Source organism: Callorhinchus milii, unplaced genomic scaffold (assembly GCF_018977255.1).
Source record: "Callorhinchus milii isolate IMCB2004 unplaced genomic scaffold, IMCB_Cmil_1.0 Scaffold27, whole genome shotgun sequence".
Lineage (NCBI taxonomy): Eukaryota > Metazoa > Chordata > Chondrichthyes > Chimaeriformes > Callorhinchidae > Callorhinchus > Callorhinchus milii.
In genome coordinates this window covers 2,355,440-2,380,535 of record NW_024704768.1, presented here as the reverse complement: position 1 = coordinate 2,380,535, position 25,096 = coordinate 2,355,440, and the positions used below count along the sequence as shown (strand labels likewise).

Here is a 25,096-nt window from a genome sequence, read left to right as displayed (position 1 = left end):
GAACAGCAGCCTACCAGCGGGTGGGCTGGGGGTTAGCGAATTGGAGCATTTCACCTGCAAAATACAGTCAATCATCCTTACAGTATAACCTGTGAAGCGCTTTCAGACACCTTGAGGACGTAATAATAATAATAATCCTTGCATGTGATATAGCACCTTATCACGTCTTCTAGATATTTCAAAGCGCTTCAAAGAATAGACTGTAAAGTGAATTGGCGTTATATCAAATGCAAACATTATTATTAATCCCCTGGCAGATTCTTCTCTTCCATGAGCCCCACTCCCCACCCCACCTACCCTGCCCTATCTAAGGTGGATGATAATAATAATAATAATCATCCTTGCATTTGATATAACGCTTTTCACGTCTTCACGTCTTCGAGACGTCTCTCATAGACTCCTACCCATCCCCCCCTACACACTTTCGTACCCGTTTCCCCACCCTCTGTCACCAAACTCATCCTATCCCTGAAACTCACCACCTGCTCCCTTGACCCCATCCCCACTCCACTCCTTATCTCTCAGCTCCACCTCCTTGCCCCACATATCACAAGACATCGTCAACCTGTCCCTCTCCTCTGGCTCTGTTTCCATTCCCTTAAAAACTGCCACCATCACTCCCACCTTGAAAAAACCCTCCCTTGATGTATCGCAGCTATCAAGCTTCCGGCCCATCTCCAACCTCCCCTTCCTGTCCAAGGTCCTGGAACGAGTTGTCGCCTCCCAGCTGCGCTCTTTCCTCTCCACCCATTCATTATTTGAACCCCTTCAGTCGGGTTTCCGTGCTGCCCACAGCACAGAAACTGCCCTGGTCAACGTGACCAATGACATCCTGACCATCTGTGACCAGGGCTCCCTCTGCCTCCTCGTCCTCCTCGACCTATCGGCAGCATTCGATACGGTCAACCATGCTATCCTCCTCCACCGCTTCTCCTCCCACCTAAAAAAAAAATCCTGGCATTTGATATAGCGCTTTTCACGTCGGGAGGACGTCCCAAAGCGCTTCACAAACCTTCAAGGCCCTGTCCTTGAGTGGTTTAGGTCGTACCTCTCCCACCATCTTCACTTTGTCTCCACGAATGTTCTTTCCTCCGGCCCACGCACTGTCTCATGCGGTGTCCCTCAAGGCTCTGTCCTCAGTCCCCTCCTCTTCACTCTCTACATGCTCCCCCTTGGTGACATCATCCGCAGACATGGGGTTAACTTCCACATGTATGCGGATGACACCCAACTCTACCTTTCCTCCTCTACCCTCAACTCCACGACCACCGATGTCCTGTCGGCTGTCTGTCCGATATCGAGTCCTGGACGAGAGATAACTTTCTCCAGCTCAACGTGCGCAAAACTGAGGCCCTTCTGATTGGCCCACGTCAGTGCCTCCGCACCTCAGGCGCTGACAGCATCAGCATCCAAACTCTCCACCTCTCAAAGCCAGTCAGGAACCTCGGGGTTCTGTTCGACCCTGAGCTGTCCTTTCTCCCTCATATCCGCACCACAACTGGCACCGCCTTCCATCACCTCCGGAATATCGCCAGACTACGGCACTACCTCACCCCTCACGCGGCTGAAACTCTGGTCCACGCCTTTATCACCTCAAGGCTGGACTATGGGAACTCTCTCCTCGCCGGCCTTCCCGGCCCTCCCTCCACACTGCAGGTCATTCAGAACTCTGCAGCTCATGTACTGTCCCGCACCAGGCTTCGGGACCACATCACTCCCACCCTCGCTCGCCTCCACTGGCTCCCCATCCCCCAGAGGATCGAATTCAAGATCCTCATCCTCACCTACAAGGCCATTCACGGCCTCGCTCCCTCCTACCTCTCCAACCTACTATCCCCCTACCTACCTGCCCGTACCCTCCGTTCCTCTGGCTCCGGTCTGCTCCACATCCCCCGCCCCAACCGCCCTACAATCGGTGGCCGGGCCTTCAGCCTCTCAGCCCCGAGGCTCTGGAACTCTATCCCCCAGTGCCTTCGCCGCCTCCTCCCTTTTTTCCTTCAAGGCCGGTCTCAAGACCTTTCTCTTTGACCGTGCCTTCAGCTCCCCTCTTGACTCTCTACCCCCTCCTCGCTCCCTCCCTTCCCTCCCCCTGACCATTTCCCCCCTGCTCGGGTCCTGACCCAACTGTACAGCGCCTTGGGACGTCCTCCCGACGTGAAAGGCGCTCAATAAATGGAATCTTGTTGTTGTTGTTGTTGTCTCAAAGCGCTTCACAGAATACGCTGTAAAGTGAATTGACTGTATCTTTGTGGGCGAAACCCAGCAGCCAATTGCGCACAGCAGCGTCCCCATAAACAGTCGTGGATTGAAAATGACCAATTTATTATTGTTTTTTGGAGGGATTATTATTAGGCTGTGTGTGGAGTAAGGAAACTTGCTCAAGGTTTCGCCCTGTCTGGAATTGAACCTAGGTGTCTCGCTTGCAAGGTGAGTGCTCTAACCACTGAGCTACAGGACTCCACACCTGATCACCTCTGTATCGCACCTGAGCCACCAGAGGAGCCTTGGAAAGTTCTGACTCTTAATGCATCTGATCACGGTGTCTGTTTCGGCATCTCCTTAGGAAAAACTGGAGCATCTCGCGGGTGGTTCTCGTTGGAAACAGTCTTGCCTTCTACAAAGAGACCAAAACCCAAACTGCTGCTAGCTGGGTAGGTACACCACAGGCCCAGGTCTCTGTGTAAAATATCTCAGAAAGGGAAAGGGGCATTATCCGACATCTTCCCAATTATTGTTTAAAATCCTGTACGTGTTTTCCAGAAGTCTATCTTGTACACTGTCGGTATGTGTTTCACGCTGGAGTTGTAGGATGTTTGTTCGCTGCAGTGTGTGTTCTCTGTGGGGCAGATCATCACTTTGTTCTGGAAATTGTTTTACGCTGGGCAACCTCCTACCCTCCCTGCACCCCACCCTCCCATTCCCAACCTCCTGCTCGGGTGCAAGATCCCTGACTGTCCAGGACCTTGGGATGGCCTCCTGAAGTGAAAGGCGCTGTGTAAATGTCATTTGTTGCTGTTGTAAACTTCTATTGCTGCATTTTCAGAATTACCTAACAGAATGTTTGTTGCCTGATTATTTATTTTTTGACACAGAAACCGGGGAACAGACCGGAGAGCAGTGTGGATCTGCGCGGGTCACTGATCGAGTGGACAAAAGAGATGTCCAGCAAGAAGAACGTGTTCCGCGTATGCCTATTATTTACACATTTGTTATTTCTTATTTCTGGATCACTGTCACGTTTTTGATTGAATCATTTGTTTGGATTTCCTTCGATTTCAGGGATAGAGGGGCAGTACACAGGAGAGCAATGAGGTGACTGGCTTTCAGTCACAATGCCCCGAAACTCTGGAACACTCTTCCTCTATCCCACCGCCTTGCCCCGTCCTTCCCCATTTTCATGTCGCGCCTGAAGACCTTCCTGTTCAACCACGTCTGAAGTCACTTCCCCTTACCCCCTGCTCGGAGTTGTGCTCTGTCACAGTCAAGTGCTCTGGGATGCTACCTTGCATGAGGGGGGGTTATATAAATGCAAGTTGTTGTTGCTGTTGAGGTGTTACACGCATGAGCTATGAGGAGCAATTAAATTAAAGGAGTCCTGTAGCTCAATGGTCAGAGCACTCACCTTGCAAACGAGACACCTGGGTTCAATTCCAGGCAGGGCGAAACCTTGGGCAAGTTTCCTGACTCCACACAGAGCCTAATAATAATCCTCCAAAACAAAACAATAATAAATTCGTCATTTTCAATCCTTGACTATTTGTGGGACGCCGCTGTGCGCAATTGGCTGCCGCGTTTTGCCCACAAATATACGGTCAATTCACTTTACAGCATATTCTGTGAAGCACTTTGAGACGTCGAGAAGAAGTGAAAAGCGCTATATCAAATGCAAGGATTATTACTAAATAATCCAGGTCTCTTTACCCTTGCAAAATGAGGATGTTGTTTTGAGGTTAATAAAAACATTAGCATATTGGTGGTGCAGAGAAGCTGGAATCTATTCTGCATTAAATTAGTGCTAACCTGGCCCAGGAGTGCTGAATGGGACAGTGTAGAGGGAACTTTACTCAAAACATGCTATATCTGACTGGGAAGAGTCTGGAGAGAATTTTACTTTGCATCTAACCCGTGCTACAGCTGCATTTATTCTGTATTTTTCACCTGCAGCTACGGACTGTCACTGGCAACGAGTTCCTCTTTCAGGCTGAAAATGAAGATTATATCAGTGACTGGTATAAGACCATTAAGAATGTGATCGAGACGTTGGTAAGTGTGTTTTGTAATATAACTTGATCCAAATCAAGGGTTTGTTAGTAAGCTTTATTTGTCAATCCAAACATTCATGAATCCACCACTCTAAACCACACACACACACACTTTGTCTCACTCCCAGTGTTCTTTTGTACTTCTTATTGTTGCTTGTGTTAATTGTCAATTACTCTTAAAGGAGTATCCAACATGTGTTAGTTGTGGGAGGAAGTAGTTTCTTTCGGAGCCTGATGGGTAAAGACACCTCCTGACGCAAGACCAGGGTCGTAGGTTTGAATCCTGGTCTGGACAATATTGAGCTCGGTGCACCTGATGGGAGGTTTAGGGAGCAGCAAAGTGAACCAGGCTTCCTGTTCCTCATTCCTATCCACAGAATCTCCTCTCTTTCCCCACCTGCCCCCGCGCCCCCTCTTCGACTTCCCGTCCCATCACTGGAAGGAGAGTGGGATCAGGATTGACTGATGCCCACAGGCTGCTGGCAATCACTGTCAAGGTGACGTGTAAAAAGTAGCCACAGTGGGTGAGGTGTTAGAAGGTGAACATGGATAAGGGGAGTTCAGGGTCTTCTTGAACAGAGGGTGAGGGAGAACATTGCAGCTAAACACGGTGCAGTATGCTGTAATCTCTGACCACTGTAATTGTCTCAAGTGAGATTGAGAAAATGTTGAATTTAACACACGTGGAAACCCATCGCTACGCTTAAGAGTATCCAAACCAAACTGGGAATTCGATGCATCCCACCTACGCATGGCAATCCCAAAGATAGATTGTTGGAATGAAATGCACACTCCATCTCTCGCTCTCCCTGGAGGGATGTATTCCTGCTTACCTAATTCCAGAATTAGGCGCAGGTTGGCAAGATCCAAGACTTGGGGAGCCCAGAATGTGCGTTTGGGTAACTGCTGGAGTCTAACCAGCTAAAACCAACTAGCTTGCCATTGATAAAGCAGACATGAAACAAAGCAGCCTGATTGTGTTGATTGTTCTCTGTGTTTTGAAATAGGATCGAGAGAACCCTTTGGATTACCAGATGGTGTACGCACTCAGGAGATCATCCAGTGCTGAACTATTAGACTGCAGTGGGGACGAGGATGAGAATCCAGCCAAGGAGAAACGAGACAGCAGGATGACCTTGTGTGCGTGATTGACTTGTCTCTTGGGCAACTGTTCAACCCTAAATCTGTATTGATCTGAGAACATAGGAATAGTAGGAGACTATTCAACTCAAGCAGCCTGCTTCACCAGTTATTAAATCTCTGGGTGATGGAAACAGATTCAATAACAGCTTTCAAAAGGGAATTGGATAGGTACTTGAAAAGGAAAAAATCTTGCAAGGATATGGAGTAGCTCTTCTGAAGAGCCGGCACAGGCAAAATGGGCCAAATGGCCTCTTTCTGTGCTGTAGTATTCTATGGTTCTACAGCAGACCTTTGAATGCCACTTCCCCATCTTTTGGGGAAGTGGCATTCATGCGTGTGTGTGCCTGTGTGCGCCTGCTCGCGTGTGCGTGAGTGTGAATTAGACTTGTTGTTGGTGTTTGCAGTGCGTCGGATGAACTCTGACAGCTCGGAGAAGAAGAGAGTGAAAAGTCGGTTAAGAAAGTTCATCACCAAGAGACCACCTTTGCAATCCTTGCAGGAAAAGGGACTCATCAAAGGTACTTGGCGTGGACAATCTCAACCAATCCTTATGCCTCAATTAGGAAACTTGCATTAAGTTCGCCCTCCGGCAATCGAATCCAGGTCCTCTCACTTGCAAGGCGAGTGCTCTCAGCACTACGCTACAGGACATCCTTTTGGATGAGATTTTTAAACCAAGGCCCTGTCTCCCTGTTCAAGTGGGTTTTGAATGTCCCATTTTGCTATTGAAGAAGAGCAGGCAATTCGGGAGTTTGCACCCCACCTGATTTGTGGAGCTTGCTGTGGAGCACTGTCATGCTCCGCCACTATCAAGCGCCCTGGGACGCTACCCTGGTGAGGGGTGCTATATAAATATAAGTTTTTGTTGTTGGTTTGTGTTCCAGGGCCCTCTGTTTTCTAAAGATTCCAAGTTTTGTTTGTCTCTTGGACTACGCGGTACTTTTCATGAACTAAAACGGATGTATTCTGGTTGATGTCTTGCAGACCAGGTGTTTGGCTGCCGGCTTGAAACTCTGTGTGACCGGGAGAAGGAGAACGTTCCCAAGTTTGTGCAACTCTGCATCGATGCCGTGGAGAAGCGAGGTGAGCCCACCCCATCCCGAGCGAAGGATGTCATTGATTTATTGTGGTGTATTGGTTAGAGATCTGATCAAGATTGGTTGGAGCGCTCGCCTCGCAAGCGAGAGGAACTGGGTTAGGTTCCTGAGCGCAGCAAAACCTTCGGCAAGTTTCCATACTCCACGTGCCTCTGTTTACCCAGCAGTAAGTAGGAACCTGGTTGTTGGTCGATTGGTGGATTATTTTCCGGGAGTAATAATCCCTCGAGAAAAAAAAATGTGGTCCCTCAATTCACAAATGTTCGTGGGACACTGCTGTGCACAATTGCCTGCCACGTTTCGCCCACAAAATATATAGTCAATTCATTCTGTGAAGCGCTTTGAGACATCTCGACAGCATGATAAGGCACTATATCAAATGCAAGGATTATTATTGTTGTATTGTGATTTTTTTGTTGCTTGAGGGCAAAAATGCTGTTGATAGAGTGGGAATTTTTATGGAGACTGTGCTTCCCATCTGCTCTGAAAATTGTGTGTAAATTGGATTTTAAAATTAGTTTGTTGAAACCTTGATAGGAAGAATTTCTATGTGGAGTCCAGGTGCTGGTCGTACCTGTGATAATCTCTCTAAGGCAATTATCTTTTACAGATTTGCTGTATGAAAATAAGCTGCTTTTAGACTTAGCACTTCACAAGTGTGGTGGCTGTGTTTTGCAATCGATTTGAAAGGGCACGCACATGAAGACTGGGTTCTTGGGCAAGGTGCAGGAGGGCACTGGTGAGGGTGAGGAGGGAGAGAACTTGGGGAGGAAAGAAAACAAACTGAACACTATTCACCATCACACTCTGCTTGGGCAAATTGAGGGAGGGAGCAGGCTTCCTTCCACCTGTACAAGTCTTCAGTTAATGACACATTCCTTGACTTTAACCATGAATTTACACATTGTTGTGATACAGGATTTGTACTTCGCTGTAAAATAACTAAATTTAAAAAAAATTAGATCGTTAACTGGGCTCCTTCATCGAGACAGCATTGCTGAAATTCTATTCATATTCAAATTATATTATATTTATTTTAAATGATATTCCGCATGAAATTCTAACCTGATGGTTAGTACAATCCCTCTCCTTACTCACTCATAGGGCTGGAAGCGGATGGCATTTATCGAGTAAGTGGAAACCTCGCGACGATACAGAAGTTGAGGTTCCTAGTAGATCACGGTAAGCGATATGTGCACACCAATGTGATATTATGTATTTTTTTAAATTATATATACATACAGTATATAATGCACATAGTATACACATATATACAAGCTGACCAAAAAGTCGTGATATCTACCGTATTATCTAAACCCCCCCCCACAAAAATATCACAATTTCTTTATTAGACGTTTTAATTGTATCCTGACGTTTTGGTCACTGTGTGTGTGTGTAAATATATATATTATATATAATAATAAATATTATATTATTACAATAATATATATTATTTATTTATATATATATATATGAGAAAACTCTGATTATCCCCAAGGTTGTGACATTATCGTTATCGATAAAGCAGAGCAGCATAGCCCCTCGCGGAAGCTCGGTCTTAGTTTATTTAACACAGTTGGGGCATGTTTCTGCAGCAGATGGCAGTGTTGCACAAGTAGACTGTCGATGAGAAGGACATGACACGAGTGACTCGCGTGCTTTGCTGCTGTATGTGGAAACATGGCAGAAATCCTCCAGCTCCACACCCGGTCTGGGCTGATTCAGTTTTGCACGTAACTGTACTGCTCCTAAATTCTAGCTCTCGCTCCCATGCTGGCACCTGTTCTCAAGGGCTTTTTTCTCCCTTGGTTCAAAAATTCATCGTTTAACCCAGAGCGGTCGATCTCTATCAGAGAAACGAAAGAGAAAAAGGGCAAGAGTGACGTTTTAGGATTGTAAAGAGCGAGTCTGATGATGTGCTCTGCACTCCACCACCATCGGCGGTCAAGACCTCAGCCAAGACCATGCCCTTGTGTGGAGCTTTCTCCTGAAAACACTTTGCCTCATGACGTCTCGCCCCGCCTTCAAAAACCTAAAATAAACCATACATCTCTTCTGCCTTTGATCCATATCTATCAATCTCTCATTCTGTTCAGCCCTACATTTATTTGAAATGCGAATTGTTGCTATTTTTAAGGATGAACTATATCATATTCTTAAACCAAAAACGAGTGAAACATAACTAACTGACCTAAGACTGAACTGCGATCAGCGGCGATCTCTTCACAGCAAATCTGTCAAATAAGTTGCATAGTGTTATTGCCACCCAGGATCTGCCGTGTTAATTACCCCTCCAGACATCTTACTCTCGGTGCAATAAAATGCAGTTTTAGTGTTATTTTTAACTCGTGAATTTCATCCTTGCTCCGACCTCAGTTTTTCTAAATGACGTGTGTTTATCGATCTGCCACCATTCTTATCCTAACCCTCTGTTGTAACCCTCTGTAGCTCCAAGAGAATCATACCAGACATTGCCTTATTTAACTCTTTCCTACTCTTGGTCTTCAGAAAATGAATGACAAACAGTTGCTTTGCCTCCTCCAAGGGAGTTATTGGTACTGTTCCCCTCTTCTTACTCTTCCCTCACTGCCTTCAGCGTTTCTGCCTCCACTCTTTGGAACCCGTCCCAAGACCCTCTTCTTCAACCCACTCTTCATCACCCTCCCTGCCTTCCTGATCCCAACCCCCAGCTTGGGTGCAAATCCAGCGTCTTGAGATGTCCTCACGACGTGAAAGGAGCTGTGTAAATGTAATGTGTTGTGGTTGTTGTTGCATTTCCAGGGTAATTGCTTCCAGCTCTCTGGCAATATAGCCACTGTGATGCAGCGCTGACTCTGCAGTAGCCTACCCTATTGACAGGCCAGTCTGTGGGGCCAGTTTCACCCCATTGGGCTGCTGCTCAATCTTTGACTCTCTGGTTAGCAGTCAAAAAAGTTACAGTGAAAGTTATTTTACACCTCTTGGTATGTTCCACCTTGTTTGCCCTCTCTCCATTGGAGCAACAGATTCACCTCTGCATATAAATCAGGAGTACAGGATAGTTTGCGCTATGTTTACCAATTGGCTGACAAGAGGTGCAAACTTCATGTGGACCAGTTATGATGTGGACCAATTAAAACAAAAGAGTTTTGGATGAAGAAGGCCCTTTGGCCCATTTTATCTCAACTTCCTAGAACGCACACCCTAAGCCTCAATTACAACACCATCAAGGTGTTACATCATAGAACCCTACAGCACAGAAGGAGGCCATTCAGCCCATAGTGCCTGTATTGGCAATGTCATGGCCTCAACCACTCTTCCCGGTAAACCAGTCATCAACTCCTCTCTGTAAAGAAAAGCTTTCTGGTATCTGTCCTGAAACTGCCCTTGTCCCTTCTCCTATTGAGGTCACACCATCGAGAAATAATTCTGATACTTACTGTCCTTTCCCCCAACCTCCCTTCCCATATATAAAAAAAATCTGGGCAGGCAAATTGGAGCAGCCTTGGGCCATTCTGACTGAGAGTTAACTAGCCAATGGCCCCGTCTTTCACTCATTCCCTTGAGCACGTTTCTACATGTGAAGACAGACCCTGATCAGTCAGTGAGAGAATTACTTTTGACATTCCTGGATTGCAAGTACACAAAGACTGGGACCAATCCAAATTCTAATTAATTACATAATGGAACAAATCTCTTTCCCATGCAATTATTTTCTTACGGCTGCAATTAAAGTTCCTTGAAGTTGTGTGTACTTTGGCAGGTCCACTGGAAGGTGCATGATGACTGTTCACGTGCAAGTTGAGTGCTGCAGCCTCAAACTCTGTTCTGTTCATTTCTCCGATTCTGAACCACGCTGGAGTTTCTCAGTTAGTTGAGCTCTTGATTTGGGACCACCAGATGTTGGGTTTGACTCTGTTGGGAGCACGCAGCTCCTCACCCTTCTACCAGCACCGTTTTCTTTTTAGAATAAAATGTTCTCCCTGGGGTTGAACTGACTGTGGAGAGATTGGGCTAAAGCCAGTAAATCCAAGGCACTACTAATAGTTTGACCAGCCACTCTAGCTCATCAGTGAGACTTGGAAGTCCAGACATGTGCTCAATCTTGTGAGTCAAAGCCCTAGTGGGTAAGGTGCTCCTACCACACAATTGTCAAAAGAAGCAGAGGAGAGATGAGAAGATTTTTTTTTTAACGCAGCGTGTTGTTATGATCTGGAATTCACTGCTTGAGATGGTGGTGGAGTAGATTCAATAATAAGTTTCAAAAGAGAATTGGATAGCTACTTGAAAAGGAAAAAAATTGCAAGGCTATGAGGAAAGCACGGGGGAGTGGGACTAGTTGATAGCTCTTTCAAAGAGCCAGCACAGGTACGATGAGCCAAATGGCCTCCTTCTGTACTGTGCTCTATGATTCTATGACCAGGATAATCACAGCATGAAAACCTCAATTACATGTCACCATGTTTGCGTTCCTGACTTTAGAATCATAGAACCCTACAGCACAGAAGCAGGCCATTCAGCCCATCGGGCTTTGAAAGAGCTACCAGCTAGTCTCACTCGCCTGCTATAGAATCATAGAATCTTAGACCCCACCCTAGCTATTAGCTGGGGACTTCCTGGTGAAGCAGATCTTTTACCTTAAACCGAGGGTGACATCCGTGAGTGGCTTCACAGTTTTCACAGTTCAAGATCACAGTTGATTGTAATCGATACCCTGAGTTTAAACTTGCTCCATTTACACAGCATTTCAAAGCCTCCTCTGTGACTTCCTCAGACTTGTGGAGGGAGGGTCCATCACACATCGGTATCTGAGATTAAAGATGCTTCCCATGAGAAAGGCACAGCAAAAAGATTTCCGATGTCAACCATCAACACTTTCCGCAACCCCCAATCCGTGAGCAATAACATATACACGTGTGTTAAATAATGAGTCTTTCATTTGCGGAGGAGATGGAGTGTGCACATCTCACAGCTGTAGGATGTAAGGTTTGCATCAGCAATAACCTCAAATTCTCTCAAAGTTCAATCGCCTTGAGGTTTCTGTCCGCTGATGTTTACTTGCCTGGGTTGTTGACTGATTTATTTGGTTTCATCGTTTTTAAAAAAAAAAGAAAAGTTAATCAGAATCATCTGCAGGCTCCTCCATCAATTCGTTATTTATTTGCACTTACTGTTCCAGAAGGTGACTTAAGTGGCTGCGTTTTTCTAATATTATTTTTACAGAAAGGGCGGTGACAACTGATGGTCGCTATTTGTTTCCCGAAGGACTGTGTCAAGGTAGAAGAAACCATCTCGCCCTGGCATTCTAAGTGGCTGCATCTGGTTGTGCAAAGAGCTTTGCTCAAGCTCCCTGTCTGCTCAATCTGTGTCTCAGCCAGGCGTCCGTGTGCTTGAGAGTCCTGTTGCAACAGTTCCCCTGTGTGAAGCTGTGACTGTTCCCTGGCAGTCTTCAATCCTATATGCCGAGAAGACTCTTCCTGGCGAGTTGTTCAGATCAAGGTGTTTGCCAGGTTATTTACAGCTCCAGATCCCATTGCTGATTGACGATTAGATTGCCACAGATGGGGGGGAATTCCACCTGGGTTTAAACTTGCTCCATTTACGCAGCATTTCAAAGCCTCTGACATTTGGCAGTTTGTTGAAGTCAATCTTAACGCACACAGAACAAACGTGCTGTAACAACAACAGCTTGCACTTATATAGCACGCTTCATGCGGGGCAGCGTCTCGGAGCGCTTGAATCAGACTGTACTTGGGAGGGGAGAGGTTGTAGATTAGATATTGATTCTCCGAGCAAGAGCTTCATACTCCTAAATATTGAACCACATAGTAAAGTATGGTTTCTTCATTAATTTCTTGGTGTTTTATTGGTATCCTGCTAGTGTTAGAGAGAGTTAATTAGTCTCCCTGCTGTGCTTAGGGCAGGATCTTATACTGGGTGGCTTCAGATTTCTACATACTGGAAGGTCATATATTAATTATTATTATTATAATTAATTATTATTATTATCTATTAATGCCCTCAACCCCTCCTGATCCCAACCCCCAGCTCGGGTCCAAATGCTTGACTGCCCAGCCTTGGGACATCGTCCTGATATGAAAGGCGCTATACAAATGTAATTTGTTGTTGTTGTTGTCGTGGTATACATCAATGGTAGATGATTCCACTCACAGTTTACGCTATGAAGCTGTGGCTGTTTCGTGCCGCTTATGTGTCCGTGTGGTGTCATTTGTGTTTGTAGCTGTGTGAGTGTAGCTCTGTGTCTGTGTCCGTGGAGTTGCAGCAACCAGCCCTTTGCTATCATGTGTCTGGCAATGGCGTTTGTTGCTTAAGATCATGCCTTGATGTGTTCTTGACTATGCTGTTGAGTGCTTCATTCTTGTTTGTTACATGGAGATGGTCAGTGATCAGAGCTCCGATTTTCATCTTACCACGGCTCCAAAAGCTTCAACACAACGGTGGTCATTCAGTGCTGAATACTGTTTTGTTTGTGCAGAGGAGAAGCTGAACATGGATGATGCTCAGTGGGAGGACGTTCATGTGATCACCGGAGCTTTGAAGATGTTCTTCCGAGAGCTGCCTGAACCACTTGTCCCATATAACTCCTTTGAACACTTTGTGTCAGCTATTAGTAAGTGACCTCCTCTGTGATCTTCTGGCCCACTACCAATCTATCCGCTCCCTCCGCTCAGCGGGCTCCAGCCTGCTTCATATCCTGGCCTTGCCTGCCCCACCATTGGCAGATGGACCGTCAGCCTCCCTGCCCCCACCCTCTGGAGCTCCATCCCACAGTCCCTCTGCCTCGCCGCCTCCCTTGCCTCCTTCAAGACCCACTTCAAGACCCTCCTCTTCGACCGTGCCTTCGGTCACCCTTCTACCCCTGCCCACCCTGACCTCCTCCCCTCCTGATCCCAATCATCAGCTCGGATGTGGATCCCTGACTGTCCAGCACCTTGGGACATCCTCCTGATGTGAAAGGTGCTGTGTAAATGTCATTTGTTGTTGATAGTAAGGAATTCGATCCCTGATTAATAAACAGCAAATGTACAATTACAACAACAACAACAACAACAAGATTCCATTTATAGAGCGCCTTTCACGTCAGGAGGACGTCCCAAGGCGCTGCACAGTTGGGTCATGACCCGAGCAGGGGGGAAATGGTCAGGGTGAGGGGAGGGAAGGGAGGGAGAGAGGAGGGGGGAAATGGTCAGGGTGAGGGGAGGGAAGGGAGGGAGCGAGGAGGGGGGAAATGGTCAGGGTGAGGGGAGGGAAGGGAGGGAGCGAGGAGGAGGAAGAGAGTCGAGAGGGGAGCTGAAGGCTCGGTCAAAGAGAAAGGTTTTGAGACCGGCCTTGAAGGAGGAAAGGGAGGAAGCAAGGCGAAGGCACTGGGGATGGAGTTCCAGAGCCTCGGGCTGAGAGGCTGAAGGCCCGACCACCGATAGTAGGGCGGTTGGGGCGGGGGACGTGGAGCAGACCGGAGCCAGAGGAACGGAGGGTACGGGCAGGTAGGTAGGGGGATAGTAGGTTGGAGAGGTAGGAGGGAGCAAGGCCGTGAATGGCCTTGTAGGTGAGGATGAGGATCTTGAAATCAATCCTCTGGGGGATGGGGAGCCAGTGGAGGCGAGCGAGGGTAGGAGTGATGTGGTCCCGAAGCCTGGTGCGGGACAGTACACGAGCTGCAGAGTTCTGAATGACCTGCAGCTTGTGGAGGGAGGTGGCGGGAAGGCCGGCGAGGAGAGAGTTCCCATAGTCCAGCCTTGAGGTGACACAGTGGGTAATTGTCACCCTTCTGGATAAACCGAATGTATATTTATAAAGTAATCATTCCTTTTAAAAAAAAATGTAAGCCTTTAATTGCAACCATGTTGGCTAGACTAGTTGCAGGGTAATTTAATGCTTAAACACGACTGTGTTTGTTGCGTGTTTTATTTTGTAGAAATAGCTGATGCTGCTGAGAAAGTCGAGAGCATAAAACAGCTGGTGTGGAGTTTACCAAAACCCAACCAAGACACAATGAGAGTCATGTTTAGACACCTAAAAAAGTGAGTAAACAGAAGTGTTCAGTGCGAAACCTTGTCCCATACCAACTGTGTTTCCTCCCATAGCTTGTGATCAGGCCTTGGGACCAAAAGCTTTGGGATTTGAATCTCACTAAGGTCCACTCAGCCCTTCATTCTTTCGAGGTGAATTAAACCAGTACTGTGTTCAAGTGTGCGTAAAAACATTCCCAATGGCTTTCTGTGCTGTGAGCATTCTTTAATGCTAATCCCATAACCCTGCTCTTTCCTCCATATCTTTTTATACCTTCATTCTTCACGTATTCATCTAATTTGCCTCTTAAATGCCTTGGCTTTAATAGTCAATTTTAATGGATCACACGTCCTAATAATTCTGTGTACGTGTATGTGAAAGACAATTCTTGCAACTTCCCCCATTATGCCTCTTGCAATGATCATGCAATTATGCATCTTTGTTACTGATGCCTGGATGACATCTCAAAGGGCTTCACAAGATTTACTGTAAAGTGTAGTGACTGTATTTGTGGGTGAACTCGGCAGCCAATTTCCGCATAGTCATGTCCTACAAACACCATGAAGCGAATGGTCGATTTCATCTGTTGGCCAGGTTGTTATATGCTGATTCAACCTTATTGGTTTTCCCTTCACATAGTTTTTTTTTGTAAATAATGTGTTTATTAGCTGCTGATTTCATAAGATTTTAGTCTTATTTGGATGTTTTCGTGCTTCATGTTGTATTTGGAAAATGAACAGTACAAAAAGAGTACAGGCCAGTCAAATGAATCTAAAAGTAACAGGCTAAGAGTTTCAGGCAGTAGATCAATCTCACTGCTAGTCCAATTTCGCAGAAGCTGTCTACCATGCAATAACCCTGAATCCTGCAGTTTCCAGGAACTTGTCTTGTTTCTTTTGGAAACCTTTTTCTTCTCAGCTGGGTGTCTGACACATACAGAAACCCATCACCTTATGAATATCCAAACCAAACTGCAAATTCCATGCATCCCACCTACGCAAGGAAATTCTAGAGTTAGATTATTGGAATGGAATGTGCACTCTCTTCCTGGAGGGACACATCCTGCTTACCTAATTCCGGAAATTATTAGGCGCAGGTTGGCAAGAGCCAAGGCTTGGGAATAATAATAATAATAATCCTTGCATTTGATATAGCGCTTTTCACGTCGGGAGGACGTCCCAAAGCGCTTCACAGAATATACTGTAAAGTGAATTGACTGTATATTTGTGGGCGAACGCGGCCACCAATTGCGCACAGCAATGTCCCACAAACAGTCGTAGATTGAAAATGACCAATTTATTATTGTTTTTTGTTTTGGAGGGATTATCATTAGGCTCTGTGTGGAGTAAGGAAACTTGCCCAAGGTTTCGCCCTCTGCCTGGAATTGAACTCAGGTCTCTCGCTTGCAAAGCGAGTGCTCTAACCAACAACAACAGCAACAAGATTCCATTTATAAAGCGCCTTTCACGTCAGGAGGACGTCCCAAGGCGCTGCACAGTTGGGTCATGACCCGAGCAGGGGGGAAATGGTCAGGGTGAGGGGAGGGGAGGGAGCGAGGAGGGGGGAAATGGTCAGGGTGAGGGGAGGGATGGGAGGGAGCGAGAAGGGGGAAGAGAGTCGAGAGGGGAGCTGAAGGCTCGGTCAAAGAGAAAGGTTTTGAGACCGGCCTTGAAGGAGGAGAGGGAGGAAGCAAGGCGAAGGCACTGGGGGATAGAGTTCCAGAGCCTCGAGGCTGAGAGGCTGAAGGCCCGACCACCAATGGTAGGGCGATTGGGGCGGGGGACGTGGAGCAGACCGGAGCCGGAGGAACGGAGGGTACGGGCAGGTAGGTAGGGGGATAGTAGGTTGGAGAGGTAGGAGGGAGCAAGGCCGTGAATGGCCTTGTAGGTGAGGATGAGGATCTTGAAATCAATCCTCTGGGGGATGGGGAGCCAGTGGAGGCGAGCGAGGGTGGGAGTGATGTGGTCCCGAAGCCTGGTGCGGGACAGTACACGAGCTGCAGAGTTCTGAATGACCTGCAGCTTGTGGAGGGAGGGCCGGGAAGGCCGGCGAGGAGAGAGTTCCCATAGTCCAGCCTTGAGGTGACAAAGGCGTGAACCAGGGTTTCAGCAGCGTGAGGGGTGAGGTAGTGCCGTAGTCTGGCGATGTTCCGGAGGTGATGGAAGGCGGTGCCAGTTGTGGTGCGGATGTGAGGGAGAAAGGACAGCTCAGGGTCGAACAAAACGCCGAGGTTCCTGACTGGCTTTGAGAGGTGGAGAGTGCAGCCTTGGATGCTGATGGTGTCGGCGCCTGAGGTGCGGAGGCGCTGACGCGAGCCAATCAGGAGGGCCTCGGTTTTTCGCACGTTGAGCTGAAGAAAGTTGTCTCTCGTCCAGGACTCGATGTCGGACAGGCAGCTGTCAGGACATCGGTGGTCGTGGAGTTGAGAGTAGAGGAGGAAAGGTAGAGTTGGGTGTCATCCGCATACATGTGGAAGTTAACTCCATGTCTGCGGATGATGTCACCAAGGGGGAGCATATAGAGGGTGAAGAGGAGGGGACCGAGGACAGAGCCCTGAGGGACTCCACATGAGACAGTACGGGGGGTGGAGGAGAAGCCGTTCGTCGAGACAAAGTGAAGACGGTGAGAAAAGTACGACCTAAACCACTCAAGGACAGTGCCTTGAAGGTTGAGGTGGGAGGACAAGCGGTGGAGTAGGATAGCGTGGTCGACCGTATCGAATGCTGCCGATAGGTCGAGGAGGACGAGGAGGCAGAGGGAGCCCTGGTCACAGATGGTCAGGATATCATTGGTGACCTTGACCAGGGCAGTTTCTGTGCTATGGGCTGCACTGAGCTACAGGACTCCAAATAGCAATCCCAGAGTGTGGATTGGTGTAACTGCTGGAGTCTATCCAGCTAAAACCACATAGCTTGCCATTGATATCGCTTTCCTGCTGCTTGTCCAGCTAAGTCCACCCTACCCGTTAGGGCTTTGGCTTGCAGAGTTAACAGGAGCTGAGTGGGAAGAGTCCCTGCCCTTTGTTCCACAACTTTGTTCCAACAACTCAACAAGTTATTTTGAAACTATAATCCCTGGTTCTTAGAATGTTCTAGGCAGAAGAAAAGCATGTTTTTTTTAAGAAAAGGAATTAGGTTGATGTGTAATATCTCCAGGGGTGAATGGGTTAAGTATTGCTCAATTGATTGGAATTAAGGCAACGGTGTCATGGCCACAAGCACTGGCAATGGATAGTAATGGTTCTTGGTTTCGTTGCCTTGGAGTGTTTCAAGCAGAAAACAAAACGACTGCTAAAACTCGTGCAATCAAAGAATGAAAAGCTTTACTGTTTGCCTTGAATCTCGGTGGCTTTGCTACTTTTGTCTAAAAAAAACTCAAAATATATTTTTTTCCGAGAGTAGGGACTCGTCGTTGTCAGTGTGGTAACCGATCTTGTCTGTGAGAGAGTGGATTTTAACTCACAGCCGATTGTTCCAGTAATAAAACCCACGTGTTTCTCAAATTGGTAATGGTCAGGTACTAATTCCTGGTGCCAGCCTGGAATCCCAGTTATTAAGAATTGCCACAGCAACCGGAAAACAACCATTTTGAAAGATGCTTAATTCACGAAAGGGTGGGGTGGATGTTCCAGCAAAGAAAGCCCTGCAGAATAAACCCCCATCAGAGAAATCTGCAAATAATTAGTGAATGTGAGAGGAGCGAGAGAGCAAGACCGGTGCATGAGCATAGGGCTAGAACCTTTGCCAAATCAGTGCAGAAGTGGCGTGATACACAGGGTTCGGGTTCGATACCTGGAGTCACTGCTGGAGTCCAGCTCGTTCATCAGACATTTGGGTTGACATTCTGGAAAAGGGAGAGGAAGAGAGAACAATAACACTCCACCATGTCCGTGTGAAAGTATTTTATGAATTTGAAGAATGAGAGATGGAGAAGTGTGTGGTATTTGGGAGCAGCCAGATGAAGAATAAAGAGTGAGGACCAATCCCTTACAGAAACAGGAGGAGGCCATTCAGCCCCTGTTTCGCCATTTTATCATGGTTCACCTGTACCTCAAGTCCAGTTACCTGCCCTTGTCCCATATCCCTTAATACCCTGACCTAACAAATATCTATTTACCTCTGTCTTGAAAATGTAAATGGATCCAGCATCCACAGCCTTTTGGAGGAGAGAGTTCCAGACTTCCACTACCCTTTGGGTGAAAATCTGCCTACTAATATCACTAAAATGGTCTGATGATCTCGTTGAGAGTTGCAGCAAAGATGTTTCCTTGCTCAATCACACTTAGATTTGTACTCTGTCACTTCCCCAGTCCCTGCCTCTGTCGATTCTATTGCCAACCCGTTTCGGTTTCCCACAAGATTCTCCAGTAGATTCTCCGAGCTTGTTCCCAGCAACTCTGGATTTGGGATTGACCTAGAAATGAGAGCGAAGGAGAGAGAGCGGCGCCGAGCGGAATTAAAACTAAATTGCTCTGTGGGGATGATAGGGAGGGAGGGAGGGAGGGGGTGGGGGAGGTTGGGTGGCTGCCTGTTCCTTTAACTCTTCGAGTACTCAGAGACTTTGAGAATGTTGATCATTTCTCTGGCTCTCCTCACGCCACAACAAGCACAACCTCTGGAAGATGTTGGTACAAAATTAAGATGATTTCCAAAATGATTAAAGGGGAAGTTAATCCGTCGAGAAGACGTGAAAAGCGCTATATCAAATGCAAGAATTGTTTTATTATTAAGTTCAAAGGGATGGGGGCGGGGGCAGGAGGGAATGATTGGAATCTGGAATTCTCTGCCACAAATTGCTGTTGAGACAGTTTATGTATTCTGTTAAAGGGGAATTGAAGGATTCTAGAAACAGCGGAATATTAAAGGATACAGAGAGATGGAGAGATCAGCCTGAGTGGCTCATGTGGAGACGAGCACTGATAGAGACTGGATGAGCTGAGTTGCCTGTTCCTCTGATTCTGGGAGATTTCAGTGAAAGGAAAGCGGGGAGAGCTGCAGAATAGTTATTCCGTTCTTTGAAATTAAAGTAATCTGCAACATTGCAACCCTTTATTTGTTGTTGGAGAAATGCCATGGGGGTAAAGCTTCTGAGTTTTACCCTCTTATTGAAGTACAACTGTCTTGGGGACAACAGGGTCTGCCAAAGACAAATCCGTGCTTGAGTGGAAACAAGAGACACCCCCAACCCCGTCGTTGCTGATGTTTGTTGCTAAGATGGTAATCACCATTAAAGAGGCGACTGGGAAGCCTCTTGTGGGAAATGGCATGATTACACATTGCTGCTTTGGATGGTGATCTTCTGAGGTTAGGACTGAGGCGCTTTTGTTCGGGAAGAGTACAGAGAAGGTTTTATTCTGGTTCTACAATGTGGATTGGCCACCCCTCTGGTGAGCAAAGACATTACAGCGCCGGTATATACAATACTAACCACAGTACAAGGTCAGTACCCAGGGTCAATCCTGATCTGTGCTTAATCAACAACAACTTGCATTTATATAGTGCCCTCACGCAGGATAATGTCCCAGAGCGCTTGGGCTAGCTGATCTCTGGCCAGCTTGCTGGTTGGGGTTGGGGGGAGGGTGGGGGGGTCTACAATTGGTGTCAGTGACCCTGGGTTAAGAAAAGAAAAACAAATAGAAATCCCATTCCTGATTGCTATCCAGACACACACACACCCTTTGCTGGAGAATGTATGAAGACCTTCCTCTTCGAACGGCTTAAGATCACTCCATGGCTTTTACAGCGCCTTGGGACGTCCTCCCGACGTGAAAGGCGCTCAATAAATGGAATCTTGTTGTTGTTGTTGTTGGCTTGGTGTCGTGCTCCGCCACTGTTAAGCTCTCCGAGACGCTGTCCAACATGAAGGGTGCTATATAAATGCAAGTTGTTGTTGTTGTTGTTGCTGTTGTTGCACGGATGCGGATGTTGGGCGAGGAGAGGAACGGGATTTGTTTGTGTTGAATAAGAAAACTAAGCGAGTGGAACCATAGAGAAAAACGAGTCAGAAACACCTTCAGGAGAGCAGGGCTACAAATTGGAAGAGAAATGATTTCAGTGTGTGAGGGATCTTCATGACGAAGCGGTGACGAATGACCGTGCTCGGGCTCACGCCTCACGAGGATGTAACCTCGCAACGCGGCTGTTTCTGCTTTCAGGGTCGTGGAGCACTCGGAGGCCAATCGCATGACGGCTCAGAGCATAGCCATCGTGTTCGGGCCCACGCTCATGCGATCGGAGAAGGACTTTAGCAACATGGCGGTGCACATGGTTTACCAGAACCAGATCGTGGAGCTGATCCTCGTGGAGTGCGATGGCATCTTCAACCCCGAAAACAAGCTGCTCCGATAGCAGACTGGCCTCAACTGCTCTCCTCCGACACAGACACTGAGAGGAGCACCCTTTGTCTTGTCTTGCCAGACTACGCGAGGAACACAGTTCCTCCGTTCCAAATGTACTGCCTTCAACAGTATTTAAAACCAGGACAACGGCAGGTTATGTGGTATTTTGTCTCGTCTCCTCATTCCCTTCAGCCTTCTCCATGCCCAATTACGAGTGGCTGTCCATTATTCTTACTCAGTGTTCAATAATCCTGTTTTTTTTTAAATCTTGTTTCTCAGAGAAGCCCTGTTTGTTTAGAGCAAAAGCTTGTGCGATATTTTATTTAAAGTGGCAACGCGAAAGTACAACACGCTGATGGGATGTACTGCAAGCCTATGGTAACAGGCCTGAGCACAGCTCCATTGGATACTCACTCACTCCACTCTTGATAGGCGTTGGAGTTTGCATCACGACTAAACCGCTGGACCAGGCAAACTGTGGTCATGTTACCCACAGAGCAGGCGGCCTGCTTGCTGATCACGAAGCAAGGTTGGTCAGTGACTGTGTTGGCTATCAGCTTGGCACCAAGGACTGATCCAGTTACAAAGGGTGATCGCAAGCAGCTGGTAAGCCCTGCTCCTCTATGGATTCCTCAGCCACAGTCGCTCAGGATTCAATGAAAAGGTGAGAATCTCGTCTGTCACGTGGCACTCGCTCGCTCAGGAGGCTGTTTCTGGGAATCCAGAGGTAGGGGGATTTCAGGCATAACTTGCTGGAAAAGTTGTTGAATCCTGCTTTCCTCCCTCCTGGGCAAAACTCTAACCCCAGGATCTTTAGGTTTTGGTGTTCACGGCCCCTCTGGTCAAATGGTTCAGCTGATGTGGGATGTGACTGGAATGGCAGTAAGCTCGGTGCTGGACATGTTCATTGCTCATTATGTGATTCTGTCTCATTCCTTTGCTGGCCTGTGTATGTTCACGTGCATGTGTGTGGGTGGGGGTGTGTGTGGGGGTGGGAGGTGTATGTGTGTGGGGGTGGGGTCTGTGTGGGGGTGGGGTCTGTGTGTGTGAGTGTGGGGGGTGTTTGAGTTGGTGGGTAGGTGAGTAGGCGTTGGATGAAGGGGGGAAAGGAAGACCAAAGACTATGCGTCTTTTAAGACAAGTGTCTTGTCAAAGAGTTTATTCCTAACCATGGAGAGCAGAGTAAGTATTTCATACCCATAAACTACTTCAACAGTTGAGTTACATTTATAGACGGGGGAATGTGTCTTGCCTACTTGAATAAAGCCCACTGAAGTGTTCAGTTGGAGCCCGATTGCGGGAACAATCACGAATGAACTCTTAATAAAAAGTCATCATCTAAACGTGACGAGGTTTCTAAAAAAAATTGTGATACCAGCAGATCAGATTAAGCGGTGAATGGCCAACTGGTCAGCAAACAGCAAAATTCAGATTCCAGACCCCATTGGTCTTATCTCCACTGCGACCAAGAAACCAAAGACTCCTTCAGAGATGGGAAGGAGTGGTGGGGGAGGAATTAGGGTCGGAGGGTGGGACAGGATAAAGCATGAATTGCCTGGTTTAACATCCTTTTATCTTCTTTATCCCCCTTAGCATTGAGCCAAATGTTTAATGAGATGTATACGTGAGCGAGTTCATAATTGTTCACAGCAAAATTCTTGTTTCTTTTCTTATCGCCCCAAATTCATTTCTCGTTCTCTCTCTCTCTCTCTCTCTCTCTCTCTCTCTCTCTCTCGCTCTCTTACCATGATCCTCGTATTTCACTCGACGTTCATCTTGCAAATTCCTGACTGATTCTTTTTTTTAAAAAAATGCAATGTGATATAACTTTTTCAAAAAAAAAACGGGTGTTTGTAAAAGTTTTGTGAAGTTCTATTCCTCAAGATGTTGACTTCCGCGTTTTGTATTTGCCTATAAATATAGATTTTAACAAAAATGGAAATGTGTGTCAAATTTTTTTTTAACGGAATATCTTCATTTGCCAATGAAAATAATTTGGCACAATAAATAGTCCAAAAAGAAAACTAGTTCGAGGTTGAAAATAGTTTGCTTCGTTTCCTAAAAAGGTGCTTTTCGCTCTGTTACTGGAACTTTCAACCCCCATTCCCTCCGCCTTGCCCCCTCCTCCCCCTCTTTGGGATCATGACTGAAGACCTTCCTCCTCGACCATGCTTCGTCGCCTCCTCCCTCCCCCTGGCTCGGCACCAGGCTCCGCCACTGTTAAGCGCTCTGAGACACTGCCCCACGTGAAGGGCGCTGCATAAATTGTTGTTGTTCTGATGTGTGATATCATTCTGTCTTTGGGTGGATTTTAAGGATGCCTATCGGAAAAGAGGAGGCAGTTTCTCCCAGTGTTCTGGCTGGTGATCTCCAGATTATTCAGTTGATGTCTACTTGGCTGTTTGTGGGGTCTTGCAGTATTCTACGACATGCCTGCCGCCTTTGCCTGCAAAAGCCAGTCACTACACATGACAGTAATTACCGTAAGGTACGTTGAGACATCATTAGAGGATCTGTTCTTTCTTACCACTAGATGATACTTGCATTTACATCTTCCATTTCCGAAGCAACTCTCTATATTACAGAACCTCATTGCACCAGCTCGCTCTCTCCACTTTGGCCCCTATAAAATAAAACAGTGGAGCCTGAGTAGCCTCTAGTGACAGATTCTTGGATCTAATCCTGTTTCCCATAGATTCCCAGGGATATGTCGCCTGCAATCTTGTGGCGTGATTACTTTATTTTAATTGCAACGCTAGAGGTTGTAAAATGTAAACGGTTTCATATGTGGCTTGTGGATCAGTAATTGTAGAAATAGCCGAGGTTGCAGATTGTCGCCTGCTGGGGGAGATCTGATAACTGAGTCTCTTAACTGTTCGAATTACCAGCAATTTAACAACCTTATACCATCAACAGCGGTTTGGTCACTTGCCTAGGAGCAGTTAAAACCTTACAATAATAAATCACAATGCTTGCATTTGCTATAGCGCCCCATCATGTCGTTGTGATGTCTCAAAGCGCTTCACAGAATATATTGTAATGTGGATTGATTGTGTATTTTGTGGGCGAAATGCGGGAGCCAATTGCGCACAGCAGCGACACAGTTGTGGATTGAGGGACCAAATTATAATTTGGAGGGAGAGATTATTACCCCTAGAAAGCGATCGCCAGTCGGGTTCCTACTTAATGCTAGGTAAACAGAGTCGCGTGGAGTAAGAAAACTTACCTGAGGTTTTGCCAGCCCAGGAATCGAACCCAGGTCCTCTCGCTTGCGAGGTGAGCGTGCTAACCACTGCACTACGGGACTCCACACTGAGCCTCGTCACTGATATTAACGTCAGTATAAAGAGGTGGCAATTTCATCCCGTTGATGAAGACGTTAATCGTGCATTCTCATTTCCCCGAGAGTTGATTCTGTGTGACACCCAGAAGATTAGATTGAAGAATTTTCCACAATCCCGCCCCGTAGCCCGGTTTAATAAAGATGTGGTCGTACAGGCTGAGACTAGGTAGTGTTTCAGGGCTGCAATATCTTAGCACATTTCCTCCCCCAAAAATGTGATTCACCTTTTGGTGAAGGGCATCTGGGTTATCGTGTCTGAGTGAACTTAACTCTATCAACGCTGTTGTCCTATACTATTTTGATCCCCGTAGGTGGATGAAAGGTTAACTGAGCGTCTTGCGACAGAGCTGAACATTTGCACAGGAACGTACTCAGTCGCTTGATCTGTCACTGACCAGTGTGTCACAGCACCATCTGCAACTTCACCTCTGAAGGAGTTTGTCCATTTTGGTTGATCAGCACAGGGGAAAGTACAAACAGGAAAGAGCGTGTTAGGCAAGTATTAATTCAGCGTCCAGTTCCACTGTGTGGGTCTGGTGAGCCACTTGGTCTGAGGTCACGTTATTTCTGTCTGGTTAAGGCAATGTTCCAAAATGTGAAATCTAATAATAACAGCACTTGCATTTGATACAGCAGCTTATCACGTCGTTGAGACGTCTCAAAGCGCTTCACAGATTTTGATTGTATATTATGTGGGCGAAACCCGGCAGCCAATTGCACACAGCAGCGTCCCACAAACAGTCGTGAATTGAGTGACTAAATTATTATTATTATTTTTCTGACTGAGAAGCAGTCTTCTCTCTGCAACTTCCTTCCTACCCTCTCTCTTGCGTGTGTGTGTGTGTGTCTCTCTCTCTCTCTCTCTCGTATGTATCTTTCCTCCCTTTTTCTCTCCTTTCTCCAA

General features: G+C 46.8%; 1 protein-coding gene across 6 annotated transcripts in view; it reads left to right on the top strand.

The window, feature by feature from the left end:
* The window catches only part of arhgap9 (Rho GTPase activating protein 9), a 52,571-nt gene extending 30,752 nt beyond the window's left edge, over positions 1-21,819 (top strand). For 5 of the 6 annotated variants that reach the window (XM_007909320.2, XM_042344275.1, XM_007909319.2 and 2 more), the window contains 11 exons: positions 2,564-2,651; positions 3,093-3,185; positions 4,165-4,263; positions 5,270-5,402; positions 5,810-5,923; positions 6,390-6,488; positions 7,607-7,684; positions 11,705-11,758; positions 12,978-13,112; positions 14,418-14,523; positions 20,667-21,819. In XM_007909320.2, coding sequence (XP_007907511.2) covers positions 2,564-2,651; positions 3,093-3,185; positions 4,165-4,263; positions 5,270-5,402; positions 5,810-5,923; positions 6,390-6,488; positions 7,607-7,684; positions 11,705-11,758; positions 12,978-13,112; positions 14,418-14,523; positions 20,667-20,859 — 1,192 coding nt within the window. In that variant the 3' untranslated portion in view covers positions 20,860-21,819. The remainder of the gene's footprint in view (positions 1-2,563; positions 2,652-3,092; positions 3,186-4,164; positions 4,264-5,269; positions 5,403-5,809; positions 5,924-6,389; positions 6,489-7,606; positions 7,685-11,704; positions 11,759-12,977; positions 13,113-14,417; positions 14,524-20,666) is intronic. The other variant, XM_007909321.2, reaches the window with a different exon arrangement.
* Positions 21,820-25,096: the final 3,277 nt, after the last annotated feature.